This window comes from Tinamus guttatus, unplaced genomic scaffold, assembly GCF_059628265.1.
Source record: "Tinamus guttatus ecotype Peru unplaced genomic scaffold, ASM5962826v1 Tinamus_guttatus_pri_ptg000264l, whole genome shotgun sequence".
Taxonomy (NCBI): domain Eukaryota; kingdom Metazoa; phylum Chordata; class Aves; order Tinamiformes; family Tinamidae; genus Tinamus; species Tinamus guttatus.
In genome coordinates, this window is record NW_028288798.1 from 154583 (window position 1) to 173779 (window position 19197).

General features: G+C 43.1%; 1 protein-coding gene across 4 annotated transcripts in view; it reads left to right on the forward strand.

Annotated features, from left to right (window-relative positions):
* The first annotated feature begins 2576 nt into the window (after positions 1 to 2576).
* The window catches only part of ARID1B (AT-rich interaction domain 1B), a 319110-nt gene continuing 302489 nt past the window's right edge, over positions 2577 to 19197 (forward strand). For 2 of the 4 annotated variants that reach the window (XM_088527205.1, XM_088527206.1), the window contains exon 1: positions 2577 to 4326. In XM_088527205.1, coding sequence (XP_088383331.1) covers positions 2590 to 4326 — 1737 coding nt within the window. In that variant the 5' untranslated portion in view covers positions 2577 to 2589. The remainder of the gene's footprint in view (positions 4327 to 19197) is intronic. The other 2 variants (XM_088527207.1, XM_088527208.1) reach the window with 1 other exon arrangement.

Consider the following 19197-nt stretch of genomic DNA (forward strand, 5'->3'; position numbering starts at 1 on the left):
TTCGAGCTTCATCCTTCTTTCCCTTCCTGTGGGAGAAAAAAAAAAAAAAAAGAAACCTTGAAGTAAATCCGCATTAAAGTTTGTGGCTTATTTTCCCAATCAGAAAGAGTTGTGGAGCATGTCAAGAAGTACCGCAGTCCTCAACTGTGGCAGCGCCAATGCGTCTTATCATATTTTAAATATATATATTTTTGCTTGGATATAAATGTCTTGGAGTATAAATGTGTAATTGATTTTATATTTTATTTCAGAGTACACGTGCAAATAAATACACACAAGTAGACACCTATATTTATATTTGCACATGAAAGACTTCAAAAAATCAACTTATGTGGTTTAATGGGTATAATTAGTGTGTGTTTGAATATAGAAAAGAAGAAAATCCAGGAGAAAATGTCAAAAAGGCTCACTAACAAAGATGTAGTATTCTCTTGGCAAAAGCTGATGAATGATTTGGCATGAATTCATCTTACAGTTCTGTTATTCTCTCTCCTACAAGGATGATATACCCCTTTCTAGCAGTTTGCATAGAATTGCAATTTGTTGTTGTTACAGGCTGTAATGACCCTTGGGTATGCACCTGATTCCCCCCACTAGAATTACTCACCATTTTTTTCCCACTCTGTTTCTACTAGCCATATAACATTTTCGCACTTGCACAGAGTACCAAAAGAGAAAAAGGAGGAGAAAAATATAATTGTAAGAGAAGTGTTATCAAGATGTACTTGCTGAACACTGAGACTTTAAAAAACTGACTCCGTAATGGGAATCGGAGTATTGCTGACTTTTTTTTTCAGACAGAACTAAAATTAATAGACACTGGAATCACGCTGTTTGTACATTTATCAATACTCTTTGCATGTAATTCAACATTAGAGCATGAAGCTTCTGCTCTCCAATGTTTTCACAGTGGATATAAAAAAAGAGCCTACCTACTCATGGAAGCATCTTTCTCGATGTGTATTTTTCTCTATCATTACTATCGAATTTCCTATTTTTCCGTTTTGAAATTTGAAAGCATGGTCATCGCTAACAGAACATATAGGATTATTCATTTAACACAGAGTATTTCAGATCCTTGCTATATTAAAAACGTTCATTAGTGTTCCTGTTTGCTATGTTTCTGGCAGAGCATTCTATCTTCCAACTGCTTTTATTAGTTGAATGTAGTGTACAACTACTATCTTTTCCAATAGTTACTGTTTTTATTAAGACAGCTATAAAAATAAAAGCCAAAACATTCTGAAAGATGATTTGAAAATGTAGGTCACCGGCTGATGCACTGATACCATTTGGAGCAAAAGTTACTTTGATTACGTATTTTGTGTTGCTACGCTTTCACGAGTGCCATGTGCACACTAGAAATTATATTGTCTGGGGGAGCAGTTATGCAGCCACAAATGCCTCGCTCTCCTTGATCAACTCCTGTTGATCGGCACATAAATGCGTGGAACATATTGAAAACAGCCCTATATATAAAAGCATCATCAGCACAAATGACCATTAGGATTTGGAGACAGCTGGACGATGTGGACTAATGCAAAGATGCCGCTGCCACGGATTTTTTTTTTTTTTTCGGATGAATTTTAAAACCTTCCACACACAAAGTATCAATATTCGGCGGGGTGGGGGGTATGGTGTTTTTCCGTGAAACACACACACGTGAAACCCACACGCGTGAAACACACGTTTTCCTGTCATCCGTGTTAACATGAAAGCGTGTTTGAAAACGCCTTTCACCCTGGCCTCTAGGACTGCAGTCCCGCAAAGTTTGGCCGTTTTATTGTTATTTATTTAGAGCACTAAATCGAGGACGGCCCCCCAGGCCCGGCCCGGCCCGGACGCGGGCAGCGCCGCCTGCGGCCCGCGGGCCTCGGCCCTGGGCGCCGCCGAGCGACGGCGGCTCCCTCCGCTACCGCCTCCTCGCGGAGCTTGATCCCGGGGCCGGCTGCGGAGCCCTCGCTGAGCGCATCGGAACAAATAAAAAAAAAATAAAAAAAAAATTGTCAAAAATAAAAGCGAGGGCAGGGGCGCGCGGCGGGAGCGGGAGCCGCGGCGGGCGAAGTCCAGTCCGCGTTTTGCGGGTGCGCGCGCGGCGCGGCGCGGCGCGGAGGGGGCGATGGTGGCGGCGCTCGCTCGCGCGCCCGTGCCATGCTGGGCCAGATAGGCTCGCTCAGACGTGTGTTTACCCATATCCGGGTTAGGGAGGAAAGGAGGAAAAAAAAAAAAGTTTCATTTAAACCCGAACAAAAAAACTTTCAACATGAAATCACACAGCGGGAACAGGCGCGCACCGTAAGGCACTCTTACCATTTCTAATCGCAACCACGGACTCGGGGAAGGGAATTTCTGCATTTTTTTTTGCGTGTGCGGAGCGATCCGCAGGGGATACCGTTGGCTCAGTCGAAGCGCTTTTCCCCTGTCGCTTCTCTTTTTGCCCCTCTCCCACCCTCCCCCTCCTTTTTTTTTTTTTTTTTGAGGGTGGGGGCTGCCTTTTTTTTTTTTTTACTTTTTTTTGGGTACTTTTTTTTTTTTTTTTTTTTTTTTTGCTACTAGTACTACTAATTCCTCCGGACTGGCCATGTCGCAATGATCATGGCCGCGCAAGTCGCAGCGGCTCCGGCGGGTGCGAACAACAGCAAGGGCAAAGCGCCGAGCCTGCCGGGCAGCCTGGGCCCCGAGCGCGGCCCGGGGGGCGCCGCCGCCTCGGGGGCCCTCGCGCCGGGGGTCGCAGGCGGGACTCCCGGCGGCGGCCTCAATAATAATGTCGATCACCACCTCCTGCAGCACCACGGCGAGCCGCTGAGCATGGCCCATAACGCGGCGCCCGCCGCTGCCGCCGGCAGCAGCAGCAACGCCGGCGGCGGCTCCTCCTCGGAGCCGGCGCCGAAGGAAGGTGGAAGCTCCTCGGCACTGTCTTCCTCGTCCTCCTCTTCTTCTTCTTCCTCCTCCTCCTCCTCCTCCTCCAACCCGGGCTCGGCCATGGAGACGGGGCTGCTCCCCAACCACAAACTGAAAGGCGTCGGAGGCGATCACCCCGCCGCGCCGCCCCACCACCACCATGCCCACCACCCGCATCACCATGCCCACCACCACCACCATGCCCACCACCCGCACCACCACCACCATGCACTACAGCAGCAGCTAAATCAATTCCAGCCGCCGCCGCCGCAGCAGCCGCCGCCTCAGCACCATCCCATGCAGAATAACAACAGCAGCCTCGGCGGCGGCGGCGGCAGCAACAACAACGGCGGTGGCGGTGGCGGCGCTGCTCAGCCCAGTGCAGACATGGAGCAGCAGCAACATGGAGGAAAAGACAGTGTTTTGGGCGCTCAGGCCGAGCCCCCGCAGCAGCCGCAGCAAATGCTGAATAAAGGCGCCGACGAGGAGGAGATGCCCGGAAAAATGGGCGAGCCCATCGGCGGCCGCTACGAGCACCCCGGCTTGGGAGCCCTAGGCGGACAGCAGCAGCCCCAGCAGCCGCCCCAGAGCGCCGGGAGCGGCGGCGGCCTCGGCAGCAGCGGGGGAGGCGGCGGCGGCCCCTCCGCCGCGGCAGTCGCGGAGTTCAACAGCTATTATGGCAGCGCTGCCCCCGCCGCCGCCGGCAGCGCCGCGGCGAGCCGCGCCGGGCCTTGCTTTGATCAACATGGCGGACAACAAAGCCCCGGGATGGGGATAATGCACCCCGCGGCGGCCCCCAACAGCATGGACCCCCTGCAAAACTCCCACGAAGGTTACCCCAACAGCCAGTACAACCACTACCCGGCCTACAGCCGGGGCCCCGGCGGCGGCGGCGGCGGCGCGGGCGGCGGCGGCGGCGCGGGAGCTGTGGCGGCGGCGGCGGCGGCTGCCGGCGCGGGCGGCGGCGGCTACGGCGGCTCCTCGGCGGGCTACGGCGTGCTGGGCTCGCCGCGGCAGCCCCCCGGCGGCATGATGATGGGCCCCGGCGGCGGCGCCGGCCTCGGCAAGGCGGCTGCCGGCGCGGCGGCGGCGGCCGGCGGCTTCCAGCGATTTTCGGGGCAGAACCAGCACCCGTCCGGAGCCACCCCTACCCTCAACCAGCTGCTCACGTCCCCCAGCCCCATGATGCGGAGCTACGCCAGCAGCTACCCCGACTACAGCAGCCCCGGCGCCCCGCCGCCGCCGCCGCAGCCCCAGGCAGCGGCGGCCGCGCCGGGAGGCCAGCAGGCAGCGGCGGGCATGGGCATGGGCAAGGACATGGGCTCGCAGTACGGAGCGGCCAACCCGGCCTGGGCAGCGGCGCAACAAAGAAACCATCCGGCCATGAGCCCCGGCAGCACCGCGCAGACCATGAGCAGGAGCCAGGTAGCCCCGGCGCGGAGCGGCTCCCGCGGCACACTCTCCTCCGCATTCACTCCCCCTCCTTTCTCTCCTTCTTTCCTGCTCTTCTATTTTTCCCTTCTTCTCCTCCTTGTTTTATTTTTATTTATTTATTTATTTATTTGCCCCGGGCCGGGCCGGGCCGGCTCCCCGCAGCCGCCTCCGCAGCGGGCGCCCCGCGCGCGGCCTCGTTCGGGCGAGGGCGGCAGAGCGGCCGGGCCGGGCCCCGGCGCAGCCTCGTCCCCCCGCTCCGAGCAGGGCCGCGGGACCAGCAGCCCGGGACGGAGAGGGCTTTGGTAGCGTGTCAGACCCACTGGGCTCCCGGAGAATTATATTATCTTCCAACAGGGCTCTCTTCCTCCCTCCCCCCCCCGCTTTTTTTCTTTCTCTTTTTTTTTAAAACCTTATTTATTTATTTATTTATTTTTAATCAGGGTGAGTTGCTCTGTCGTATGCTTTTAGCAATTTTAGTTTGTCGCTGGCGGAGTTGCCGCAGTGAAGCCCGCTAAAAACAACAGCCGGGCTCCTTGTTCCGCGGGAAGCGTGCGCGCTGTGTGCGCGCGTGTGCGCGCCGTGGGCGTGAGGGCCCGCGCGGCGCGCATGGGGGTGCGTTACACGCGCTCTTCCTGTGCCGCGGTCCGGGAGCCTTTAGAGGAGCCACACGGCCTGCTGAGTCGTGCTCGAGAGTGAGTATGGGGCAAATAACTCTGTTTTTCTCCTCGGTACGTGCGGAAAGAGAGAAATCCATGCGCGGCGGAGAGGCTGCGAAAGTCCCTCGTGCGAATGAGCGGGCCTGGCCACCGTGCGAGCCAAGCGCGGCGAGCTGGGCCAAGCGGCTGGATCATCTGCGGGGCCCGAGCGGCCCGCGGGCGGCTCGCGCCGTGCCCGAGCGGAGGCGCAGGCCGGCGGCGCGGCAGGCCGGGCCCGCGCAGCGCCCGGATCTCCTTCGCAAGGTTTGGAATTTGAATTGTGGAGGTAAACGGGCTGCAACAGTCTCCAGACAGCTGCCTCGGAGTTGACATCTAATCTGCCATCTGATTGGCTCCTCTCGCACCATTGGGCACTCCGCGCTGCTGATGTAAATAGAAGCGCAGAGCGGCACCGGCACCGGCAGCCCCGCCGCGCGGAGCGGAGAGGAGAGGCCGCGCGGGCCCGGCCCCGCCGCGCCGAAACGCCGCGGTGGCCGAGGCACCGAGGAGCTAATGGCAGCTCAGCTTGATCCTCCCCTCCTTCCCCCCGCCCTTCTCGTTTTCCATGCGGTTTAGTTAGGTGGCATGTTTCTCTCCCCATTAATTTCTTTTTTCCCCCCCTTTTTCTCTTTTTTTGCATTCTTTGATTTTGTGCTAATTGGACGCAATAGGAAAAGTGGGTTTCTCATGATGCTTGGACAAGGATTCAGGATTTCCAGCAGCATTTATGGAACATCCATGCCTCTGAAACGTTTTGTAGCGTTGCAGCATTCGGACACTGCACAAGAAAGCGGATTTCTTCTGAAAGCAAATTTAATCCTACTAATAATTTCACTATATTCATAAGAGTGTGAGATCTAGCCTGTGCGTGGCCCTAAAAAACAAATCTCATTTGTATGTGGCGTGCTGGCTATGAGAAAACGCCATGTATTATACAAAGAAGGGGGAAAGACAGTCATTCTATCAGTGACTTTATAAGCTTTAGCTCAGCAATGAATCCAGATATGTTCATTTGAGCTGTGGTTGGACTGCTTAAAGAAGCATCAGGAGTTGTTGCTCTCATTATTTTTCTGTACAGGTGTGAGATTATGCTTGAATTCTCTGTAGGAGAGTGAATTGTGCTAAATGCAGTAGTGCATTAGAATTTTATGGATTTCTTTTCCCTTCAACAAGATCTTTCTATTAAGAACTGCTAAATCTTTTAATAGCTTTTAACAACGAGGACTAGCAGAAACAAATACAGGTGTATACTTTTGGGGTTGTTGAACAGCTGGATCTTTCTATAAAGTGTATTCATTAGTGGGAAAACCTGGAGAAAACATTGGTTGATATTGTGAATAATGTATTAATCTTAAAAAAATAATAATAGAAATGTTGCATAGGCTGGCTCTACTTTCATCAGATCACTCCTGTCTAGTGTCTAGTTTTTATTCCCTTTCACTTTTATTTCTTCTAGGGAAATAAGATTTTTCATGAATGTTAATTTTTACCTTTTTTAATTTGCGCTGATAGGAGGGTCACTGGGAACCATAAGGTAATGAAGCTGCATATGCACAGCCTTTCATAATTAATTTAAAAATATTTGCATTGCCTGCTTGCTTTTTAACACAGTTTGGAATTTGCAGCTTTAAAAGCTAGGAGATAATTCAGTAGCATAGATATGGTATGTGTTACTTCAGAGAGCTGTTTCTTCACGGCAGAAATTGTTTAAAGTATTTTATTTTTATTGGGGTGAGAGTAAATTCATTATGTCCTCGGTATGACCCTTAGAAGTACTTCTTTATTTTTATGGGTTTATGTCCCCTTTCACAGCCAGAAATCTTTTCGTTTTGGTACCGTAAAAATTAGAGTGCAGCTTATAAAGAATAGTGTGGCACAGGCCCTGTTCTTCCCTTTTTCCTTCTCCTCCAAACCCACCCCCCAAATAATTGTAATAAAGGCAAGTCGTCTATCAATCTTCTTCATATTGTGATTTTTTTCCCATCTAACATACATACATAACCAGAAATGTCCTTAGGTTTTAAATTAACATTATTTAAAATGGAAAGTATGTTGCCCTAACTAAGAAAAGAAAAATAGTTACTAATTTATAGAAAACAGTCATTCTTATACTTTTTAAAAAATATTCTTAACTCCTCAACTGTCAGTCTCCAGGTATTTTATATCAGTAAATAAAGAAATTTGTTGTCTTTGAAAAGAGTAAAATGGAGTAGTCAGTCCAGGATTTGTACATATAAGTTTGTTTGCTTTTGTTTTTTTTAATAATCACCTATGTGTATAGTCCGTATATGTGTGTACACACATTAGAATATGCTCCCTTGTCATGTGTCTTTGCAAAGTAGATGGTGATTGGACCTTAAGCCTATAGAAACTGTTGTGCTGTGAACTGAAAGGAAGGGCTGTCAGCAAGCTACAGGGCCCACAGTACTTGTGTAGGAAATTCCTGTCTCATCCCGGGTAATTGCAGTGTCCCACTCTCAACTGAAATCTGTGCTTGTCCACCCTATTAGATGAAGAAAATTTTGCTTCAGCTTCATTAAATCTACCTGTGAAAGCTCTGTCTGAGCTTGAGAAAGAGGCCTTTTGTTTCTGAAGAAACATGTTTTCAAAGCAGATGGTTATTGCTTATATTCCTAGGTTCGTTTGATCATGAAGAAGTTTTGTGATAGCAGCAAAGTATCTTGTCCTTCGGTTGTTTTGATTATTGATGGATTCCTTAGCAATGTGCAAATATTTAAAGTCATAAGGCTCTCCTGCTCTCCGGTTCTGATTTGCACTGCAGTAGCTTAACACACGAGATTGCGTGTGTGTGTGTGTGTGTGTGTGCTCAAAATTCATCTTCCTCCTTTGTGCAGAGGCGTAAGATTTGCATATACCTGCACTCAGGGAGCCCTGGGTTCTTTCCAAGAACAGCTCTATAGCATGGATAGATACTGGCCAAGCGCTAGAAAAATCCGTTGAGCTGCTGTGCCCGTGTTACCAGCCGTTGGCTTCACAAAGGAGAAGCTCGGAACGTGCCTGATTGCGCAGCTCCTTTCATGCCGAATGGGTCGCCCAGACCGGGAGCTGAGGCAAAGGCCTGCAGGAGCCTGCCCTATGTCAGAAGGCCATTAAACAGCTGTTAGTGTGGTGAATAGATTCTTGGTATCTCAGTGGGAGAATAAAATATATTTTTCCCTGTGCGTTTTCAAATAAACAGTTTACTATTCGCGTAGCTTCTATTTAGAAGTAGCAAATAGCAATATTCTCGGTTAGTAGCATCTATATATATATTACGACTATATATTTGACGCTTGTGGTTTGGTGTTCAGTTATTGGTTTCTGTAGTAGCGCTTATGCCTACGCATTGAACAGCAGGACAGATGCAATAAAGCCAGAGTGATGCAAACCTATCCGTTGTATTACCACCTCCAACGTATAAGAAATTTGCAATTGAGTAGTCAATTACTGGTGTTTTTGGCATTCTGAGCCAAATCTGTAGGGAGCAAAAATAATTCATTTAATCTCTTGCTAGATTTTCTAGATACAAACACAACATAAAATCTTTGAAATTACCAAGCATAGTCTGTGAGATGTTGCTGTCTCATTTTGAAATAGTATCTTAACTAGAACTAAATTCGTAAAAGGAAAACAAGTTTGAATAGCAACCGATAGATCTTTTTCTTTCTTTCTTTTGTGCCTCAAATATTTGATCATAATTATTCCAAAACTCTCACTGTTAGTATGAGATTGGCAGTAATGTATTTATTAGGTTGTTCTTCAGATTGTACCTGCATCCTAGCAAGTTATATTTTGGTACTTTTTCAAAAATGTGCCGTTTATCAGGAGGCTTGAAAGATTCTCTGTGGATATGTAAAGCAGTGATGCCACCACGCTCACTGTGCATGCATACTCAAGGCTTCAGGATTTCAGTAGTACGTTCAGTATTTGTGTGTATGTGGTGGGCTAGCTTGCTAGAATATATTTCAGAATTGTGATTATTGAGATACTTGGGGAAAAAAAAACTTTTTTTTTTCATTCAATTTTGGGGCTATTTACATAGTGTTAAATGTGTGTTTTGGTAGGATGAATGAGGACCTTAATTAAACTTAAATTAGCAGTATACCTAAGTGGTTTTCAAATTTGTTTTGAAAAGAAGTAGTAAAAAAAGTAGAATTTAGCAGTGTTCTTATATTGCTTAGTGCTGAGGGAAGCAAATAACTTGAATACATTAAAATCTTGTACAGCCAGCCATATTAGAGCAACTTGTATTTTATGAGTTTTACCATTAATTAAATACCTTTTTATTTATTTATACCTAAACAGCTTTTACTAAAATCTATCTCTGTGTACCTCTGATACATGTGTTTTCTATTCTGAGCATGAAGTTACTTATTTAATGTCTCTGATATTTTTTTACTGTCCAATCTCACATACTTATATTGAATTTTACACTCAAATTCTCATGTGCCAGCAGCGTGCCACAATGTTTGAGTTGCAGTTGGGCCAGAGTGTTTCATTCGTTGTATTTCTGGTTCTAGGCTGTGGCATTTAGTGATCCACCAGGAGTATACTAGCTCTAAAAGGGTCAAATCCATCCATGATTCTGTTCTACTTTAGTCACGGAATCCTACCGGGGATGAATTTATCTGAAAATATCTATGTACTTGGTGTACATTGTATTTTGTAGACAGTAGATGACTAATTCTCATGAGAGTGGTTTTAACTAACTGTACTTTTTCAATATCAACAGTACAAGTGTGCTTGATTACTATCATTCTAGTGTGGGTTACACTGGAATAAGATGCAATTCTTTCCATTGCACAGGTGGGGAAACTGAGGCACTGGACATTTATCTTCATTAAACCAGATACTTTTTGTCATAACTGCAAATTAGAGTTCTTGTAGAAACAGGTATAGTCGTGGTGCCATAAACAGGAGCTTGTGAGTGAATGTGGTGTGATCGGGATGAATGCGTTTTGTCCTGGGAGAATAAAATCCCTGCAGTTGGTCTCTTCAGGTGGTTGAAAAGGCAAGTGACTGGATGAAGTTGGGGCTTGCCTGCTGTATCACTATCATCACCTTAAACTCAAGGCACTAGCACCTAAAATTCAAGTATTCCTTGTACTGTTGTACGGATTATGTACTCGCTGTCATCTGTACAAAGTCACTGAATTTGTTGTAGAAATGAAACTCTTAAGGAAAATCCAGTTTAGCCTATGCCCAAGAACCTAGTTTGTATTGAGGAACTTCTGCTGGTGATTAGTATGCTGCAAAGACTGCTCTGTGTGGGTGTAGATGCACAAATCTCCTCTGCCATCAAGTCTACTTGCCTGAATAGGGACATAAATTGTCTTTGTTTTTAAACTGGACAAATCTAATGCAAAAAACAGTGGGGCACAGTGAACACAGGGAGCACAAGAATATTAGTTGATAGACAGCTTTTCAAGCAAGATGGCTTTTTGAAGAAGTGTTACCTATATCTTAACGTGGAAGATAATGAAAAACCAAACCACAAAATCTTTGTCTCAGGCTGCCCTCCCCTTTTAAAGAGGGATTCCAGGGATGGACTCCATGGAAAAACTTGAAGAATCTAGTTTTGGCTTAAAATGACCCATTTCTTACAGCAGGTAGTATTGAGAGGTCAGTTTTATCCTCCTTCACTTCTAAACTTTTAGAAGAGACAACTTGTGTGTTTACCGGTCACAATTAGGAAGACTGTCTAACACAAGCTCATTATTGTGATGTTAGTGTCAAAATACTTCCTTTATACACCTGTTAAAACCCAATCTACAGAAGGTGAAATTTGGAAGAGCGCATGTATGAACGTATACTGAAAATGTTAACTCCTTTGCTAGCTACCAAAGCAAGGTATGAGGCTGCTGAATTTTGTGGTGTGTTTTGGTTGATTTGTTGGTATGAAACAGAGTTCCCAGGTTCTGCAGGGTGTCTCAGGACTTGCTTTCGTACATAAACATCCGTGTTTGATCTGCTTTCGCATTGCTTCTTGTGTTTGAGTCATGGTGGGCTTGGTAACTGTGTAAGGAAAGGAAAAAAATAGGCAGGCTAAGCATATGTGGAACCATGTAAACTATTTGTTAGTTTTCTTTCTCCAATTTGAGAGCTACTGGTTTTGTTAATCTTTTTTTTGGTCCTGAGTTTGACAAATTGTGTTTTAAGAATGCGTCCTTGTCCTCATCTTCTCTCCTGTTTTCTAGCCTACTCAGACTTTAAAATAATACTGGATATATAATTGAACATATTACTAAGTATATACTGAATATAATAAATTTGATAATGGTTTAGAAAGGCATTCAACTGCCTGATAGACTCTCTGACACTTTTTAACTGTAGGGCTGTGTCACTGATCTTGCTCTCACCTTCATCAGTCTCTCTGACCACTGGAGTGTCTCTTAAAGAGCAGGGAGGAAAGAAAGGATTTTTCTTTGAAATTAGATTTATGTGGGACTTTTGTTTACTTCTTTTCTTTAGTATGTTTGCTTAAAAAAAAGAGACTTCTATTGTAAAACCTTTAGGGTCTTTTAAGCTATTATAGTGTCTTTTAAGCTATTCTGCTAAAACCACCAGACCTAGGAGGTTTTCTTTTTTCCTTGATAGCTTTACTTGCAATTTATTTTAGGTGTCTCCTTATCCAAAAAGCAAATCTGTAGGGAGGGTTTCTGTTGAGTGACAGAGTCCAGTTTTACCTGTGTTGGTAGAAGCAGAACTGTTCTGTAACTAAGTTATCAAATGAATTTAATTGTTTTTTAAACACCACAGTGTAACAAAGGCCGGGTTCGCTTTGAAGTTTTGTTGCTGTAACTGTATAGTTAGAAGCAGGGAATAAATCACATCCTTGACTAACAGCTTTTCCGGCAAAGCTTTTTGAATTTAGCCTGTCATTGGGGTGGCATTATATCTGCGCGGGTGAAATGAAAGAGTCCGTAAGCTGCCTCTCTCTGGGTGGCTTTGCAGGTATGTCTGCTAGGATACAAGTATCTTGGTGAGGTTTTCTCACATGGTGGACTTGTTCCACTTCACGTTTTGGTCACATCTTAAAAGCGTGAACTGCTCCGTGTTATGCAGCATGTAGAGGACTTTCGTGCTGCTGAACAGTCCCTGATACAATTGGCTTTCAGAGAAGAACCTGAATTTCCAGCTTTTTTTTCTTCTGGCCTAAGTAAAGAAGGAAAATTGGTTTAGAAAATCCCAAAAGGAAATACTGTTTTAAAACATACTTGCAGTCATGTGTACCATTCTCAGAGTGGACATGGTTTAATTCACAGATTGATTGAAAGGGAATAGTGACTTCCTTACACAAGCAGTGAATTCAGTAATGGTAAGTAAATTATTTGACTTTAGAAAAAAGGTATTAAGGAAAAGATTGCCTCAGGAATCCTGGACAGCTCTCCACTAACTGCATGATCTGAAGTGAGCTGGTTTGACTGTTAGGAGCCTCAGTTTCTGTATGTAAAAATAAGGATATTAAATAAGGCTGTATTTAATTTATTGAAGTATTAGGGATTGAGATGCTGTTTTAATGTGGCGTGTCATATGGAATTACTAGGCAGCCTGAATAGTTGTCATATTGCATGAGAAGGTATCTGCACTGTACCTTCCTTTCTCTCTCTCTCTCTTTTTTTTTTTTAACGTTTTATTTGGACAGGCTCTGAGATTAGGTATTCCGAACATTGATCATGTTATTTGGTTAGATTGTCAGAATTACTTGTTTTAAGTGAGATGCTGAAATATCAACTCTGAAAATTTCTTTTGAAAGCACGAGGACATGATTTGTAGTTCTTAAATTTCATTCTTTTAAAGTTAAAAATAAAGATAAGGAGGTTTGTTTTGACAGCATCAAAGGAATATGCTGGTTTATTTGCAGCCTTTGATTTTGGTGGAATGTATGGAGCTGTATTTTTGTGTAGCAATTTATGTTGTGAATATTTTGGATAGCCTCTGTTTATATGAGATACTAGTATTGATGTCTTACTTTCAGTCATGAGTTGTGGAAAATAATTGTGCTCTCGTGATTTATTTTTTTAACCTCCATTTCTTATCTACTTGAAATTCCTGAGTAAAGAAAAATGAGTGTTTTAGTTAGGGCTGATGTTATTTAAAATATTTAAAGATGATCATGAATATAGGTTAATTTAAGAAATTTTGTATCTGTGTTTTTCGTTTAGCATGAATTATTCTTGGAAAAAAATAGAAATTAATGTGTCAACTTCAGTTATGTACCAGCAATAGCAGTCTGATTTTGCGTGGCAATTTTAATTATATTTGAAAGTCTTTCTTATAAACAGAAAGATAGATTTCTGTGGCACAGAAAAAAAATTCATGGTGCCCAATAATTAGTGGTTGTGAAAAGCGCTAGGAATTTATAGATAACTGTTAGTTGTTGGATACTGTTTACTATCATCGAAAGAAGAAAAAAAAAACACATGTGTTTTTGCCTGAATCAGAAATTTCCAGCATCCAGTAGTGCTGACTGGCAATTCACATTTCCTTGGGAGACAGATAAGGCAGCCAAGGAGAGAAGGCTGGATTCTGGAGCGGGTTATAACTGTGGTATTTGTAGCGTCTGTAAAAGTTTCACACATGAAGCAAACTAGTTAGCTTGTGCCGCATCACATGATCAAAATATTTTTCCCCTCGCTGCTGCCAGCAGCTATCTATTGCTTTTCAACAATCTCGCTTGTCGGGCACCGCGCCAGGATGTTTAAGACAGCCCCTTACGTGAGCTGTTCCATTCTTAACCTCTTTGACTGAAGTGCCATGACCTTCACATATGTAGATTAGCCATGTGCTCTGTGAATTGAAACTTGCTGCCTCAGGAAGAAAGGGTTTTTCTCTTTATTCCTCGGGGAATTTGACAGCCATTCATCCCTGACCTGGGCAGAGGTAATGCAAGGAAATTGGATTCAAATGGAATGCATATAGATAACGCACGGAGGCAGTATATACAGACGAGCAGATTTCTTACCTTGTGAGAACGGAATAATTTGGTCGCAAAGATAAGCTGCTTCAGATGCCCTGAGAAGCAAGCGCAGGGGAAGACGTTTGGTCGTATTTTGTTTATTTTGCAGGGCAGCTCCTGACTGTATGTCACTCGATTGCTTTTTGGGGAAGTTTTTCTCTTTTTCAACCTTGTGTCTTCAGATATGCAAAACAATGTTTTCTGCGAGTATTTCTGCAGGTTTTCTTAAAATTATACTTTCTCCTTTAAGTTTAAGAATTGTCAATTCAATAATAAAGACATTTATTTGTATTATAGAGTGTATTTTAATTTCTTTCTTTTTCTTTAAATCCCGAAGTTAACGAATACCACTTGTGAAAGCCCCCTCCATTTTACTGATGATAAACTCTAGGAGCTGCTACTTCAGGGATATTTATTAGAGTTTTAACTTTCTGAAAGATTAATTTTGTGTTGTTATTGTTGAACATGTGGTATGCAAATACAGGGAAAACAGCCCTACAAAGTATTTTGTTGTGGGTTTTTTTAAGTATTAAAAACACATTTTGCTTTTCTAATAAACCCCATAACCAGACCTTTTAATGTTTTGATATAAATAGCAATTAAACTAACTGAGATCCAACCACAATGAAAAAGAATCCATTTAAATTCATTCCGAAGAAAAGCTACCAGCTTAATTGAGTTCTTCCTTTAAAGAGAAGGGTTGCTTAGGCAGCATCTGTAGAAGTGTCTTATATTTTAAGAAGAGTCTTCTTTAAATTTGCAGCATGTTGGTATAGTTGCCAACATTTAAAAATAAATAAAAAGATTATTCCAGGAACTAACTTGGGAACTGAAGGCTACCACAGCCTAAGTGATTGAGAGCTTTGTGTGTGAATGCTGTCCAAACGTTTTCTGGCTGAGTTGAGGCCCTCCATAAGTTTAAGGGTTTGATACATGCATGTTAGTTGCCTAACATATCATATTTAGCTGCACTTTAATTTGCTTCTGTCTCATTTCTTTATTTCTTTCCTTCCCAAAGTCCTACTTCTGTCTTTTATCCCAGAGTTATTTTTGTGTGCTCCTTTGTCACGTGTGATGGCAGTAAAAAGGAGACCCAACTTCACAAGTCGTTTAATTCCCACATTCCCACTTTTTGGGAGCACATTTTCCACCATACTTTCAAACAAGAAATGGAATGCAAGTTTAACTTAAAGACCTTACGCATTCAGGTAAGAATGAGGGTCACTTCATTCTGGCACAGTGATCTCCAAATTCTATTGCTTTAACTGCAAAAAAGACGTAGGTGTAAATTTTCAGCAATTCTTGTTCCTTAGAACACTCACCGATTTACCTGTGATGATTATCTTTTAGCTCTGGATAAGTCAGAGATTAACTTACCTATTTGTTTCTTCTCTTTGCTGTGCTACTTTTTTTTTTTTTTTTTTTTTTTTTTTAAGTCCACTTCAGATTTTTTTCTTTGTTTTGGATTAATGTTTTGCCTTGAAGAGATGGAATAAAGTTGAATTGTTGTTTTTGGTAAAGGCTGCAGCTGGTCATAGCATCATAGCTAAAGGCTTACATAATTCTGATTATTATTATTATTATTATTATTTTTTTACTATACACTATTAAGTTACTTCCTTTAGTAAATTGCCTCTGAGGGGAATGGGTAGAAAGGCAGTTTATCTTTTTGGAAATTAGGATATGTATATGGATGTTTTCTTCACAATGTGCATTGTCTCCTTTAGTCTTCTTAGGGAGAGAGGGAGTATTTAAACGATTTTATAATAGGGACTATTCATTAGCTTGTGTTGCCTTGCTATCAGAATCATGCTTAGGAATATATACATATTTTTAATTATTTAAATCAAGTCCACTCTTTAGGTATTCTTCAGAAGAACCAGATGGATGTCCTTATAAAAAGCCTTTTTTTTTTTTTTTCCCTCCCCTTCTTTTTGACCTTTGAGGATCAGAGGCATGAAACTAAGCAGAATTTAGCAGGGGGAAGATTGAAACACAGAAATGAGTCTAAGCAAGCATGTAGATACCAAGCTAGAATTTCTTGGGGTGGGGGAAAGAGAAAAAAAAGAGTACTTGAGAGAGACTCAAAAGCCTGCTTTATTTACCTCAGCATAGTCTCTATATTTTTCTATAGCCATGCTATGCTTTTTGGGCACTCTTTTATCAAGTTAAGTTCTTGCACCTGAGGGTGAATCTGATGATCACCTGAAACTGATCTAACACTTGACTGTGCTGAAAAGACCAGTCCCACCCTTTTCTCAGCTTTCTGCTGCTTCCCTTGTGTTAAAAGGTGAGTCACATCTCGTTGGTTTGTCTGAAAGCTAATCCTGCAAAACAAAGCCCTAGAATGATCAGCTTGCAGCCAGCTCAGGGAGCTGGTCTGACTTGCAGCAGTCTTGCTAGCACATGTGTGTGGCAAGGACAGGTAAGGGTGGAACAGTCCCTTTGGTAATGGCACAGACTGGGATCAGCTTAGGACTGTTGAGAAACTGCATCTTGAGCATAAAGTTGTTTTGTAAATCAGAGATATTTGATTTTTTTTTCTCCCCTCGGGAGTGGGAAATCACTGTTGCCATCCTCTAATAATAATAATGTAGAAAGGAGGATGAAAAAACAAACAGAGAAGCATAAAGCCCTGAAGGTGGCAGTTATACAGAATGTGCTGATTGTAGTGGCCAAGTAAGTGTTCAATATCTTTGAAGTACTAGACTTCCAGTGTGAGAATCGTTTGACCACATATACAACGTACTGGAGGCATCTATACCTGATGTTATCATGTGGCTTTTTTTTTTTTAAATACATTTGGTAGAGAGAATTAGTCATTTCTTGAGACAAATCATCTCATGCTAACACAGACATGCAATATGGGTCTAATGAATCACGTTGCTGAAGTTCCATGTTTTTCCACTTACTATAAGGAAAGTCTAGGCTGTTTAAGCTCAGGTGTTGATATCTAAAGTCAGGTGAAATGAATTCCACCCTAAATAGCATATTCAAAGTGGAAATGAAAGGAAAGGAAAATGAATCCAGATTTTTGTTTGGAGTTGCAGACTAACCTTTCCCTCAGTATCTTGTTAAAACATCAGAACTGGTGGTTTTAATATCCATTTCCTGTCAAGCTGAAGGTATGTTTCCTTTTGTTCTTTTAATAATGTCAGTTTGGAGTTGTTCCTGCTGTTCTTTTCCTTTGCTATGTGGAGCTCTTTTCATGATAGAGCTATCAGTATTCCTTTTTAGCAATATTTGTAAACATGAAGGATATAGTTACAAACATACCTACAAATCTGAGAAGACCGGCATCAGTTTTCAAATCAATTGACCTAAACGTGTAGGTATGGAATTTTTGTATCTAAATGCAAGCTTTAGATTTGGAAATAGGGCGGAAGTTTTGCCGCGTGGATATCGCTCTGCGGTCCGTTGAAACCGTCCTGGGCTGCTGGCGCTTCAGCTCTTGCTAAGCAGACGTTCCCCTCACGAAGGAGATGCCCGTGGTGGCTCTGCCTCCCGCCTCGCTCCGTGCCGCCCGCGGGCCTTGCCGTGATCGGAGCAGGGGATCCGGCGCGCGGGGGAGGCCCGGGGCTTCCTCCCGCCCGCGGTGCTGCTCCTCGCTGCAGCAGGAGAGACGGTTTTGGGGGCGCTGCTCGCGTGCTCCAGAGCCAAAATTACCATTAGGCTGTTACTGCAAAGTTATCAACAAGTTATTCCAAAAGATAAAATTCGTCAGAAGTATGAAAGAAAACATGACGAGGCCTGTCTGGGAAAGAATCTTTTTTTTTTTTTTTTTTTTTTTTTTTTTTTTCCCTCTAATAGTTAAAGGGAAAAAATATATTTTGCAAGAATTTTAGCCACACTTTCTACAAAATGATTACCTTACCATAATCCTTAATTATCTCTAGGGTCACTTAACCTTTCTTTGCAGAGTGTTTAAAATGCCCAGTATTACTGCTATTAATAATTTCAGTGACATCTCTGTGGCAGGGTGTCTGTGCTTTTTCAATTTTTGGAGGCTTGTGTTTTCAGTATAATCGCTCTTTCTGTTTACTATATTTTTAATGGATCTTTCTCAAGAAGAGTAACTTTGATTTTGAGTTGTGTGGTTTTTGTTTGTTTCTCTCTCTCTCTCTCTTTCTCTCTCTTGCTGTCCCCCCTCCTTCTCCATATTACCTGGAAATTTGCATTGTTCTCAAAGGATTCCAAAGAGCTTTGTGTTATACTTCGAAGTTCAGCCAGTGGCGTGGGTTTAAGATATGTGTTTTTTTTTTTTTTTTAAACCCTCATGCACGTAGAGGGGAAAGAGGATGAAGCATTGCTTCCTCAAGGTTGACTGAAATGTTTTAACTTCTGCAGCAAATGAGGTGTGAATCAAATTGTCAAAAGGATAGAGAATACATTATTGAAACACTGCCTGCTTAAGCTAGCTGACAATGTACTGTAAAAGGTGTGAGTCTAAGAGTCAAATGTGTAAACATCGCCTTATTTTTCCCTTATGCCTGAATTCTCACCACTTGCTTTGTATTACAAGAGCCTCAATCTGTGGCCAATACCACGGACATTTTCAAAGTGTTATTTTGTGATACCTACCCTAGAATACCCTAGGATATATATCCATATAGGATAACAGAGAAACATGTGCAAGGAAGATTAATTAAAGTAATTCACTTAAAAATTAAGAAAGAACATCACACAGAAATAAAAGCTAAGCATTTTATGTGCCTCTACTGGAATTTAGTCACCATTTGTTTTGCTAGGAAGTGCGTATGGACTGGCCACCTAGTGCTCGTCTACACAGGGAGATATACCGGGACAGCTTGGTGCTATAATTGTATGCTATAATTTTACCAATATAACTCCCTGTGGAGACACTCTTATTCCAGAATAAGAGTTTTCCTGGTTTATCTTATTCTTCTTCCAAAGCATGTAAGCTTGAGTGGAAAAGGATACTCTTATACCGGAAGAAGTTTCCACCCCCAGTTAGTTACATTGATATAATTATGCATTTTTTTTCCTTCAGTGTAGACATGTCCCTAGTGCCTTTTCAGTTTTGAACTTTAGTTAAGAATTTCCTGGTTGTGATAAGTGTCTAAGTGTTTTCATAGTATATTTTCATAATGAGAATTGGGTATTTAAACCAATTACTTAGGCCAATTAACCAGTTTCTGGGTTGTGGGTAATAATATGAGATGAAAAGGGATCAAAATTCAAGATCCA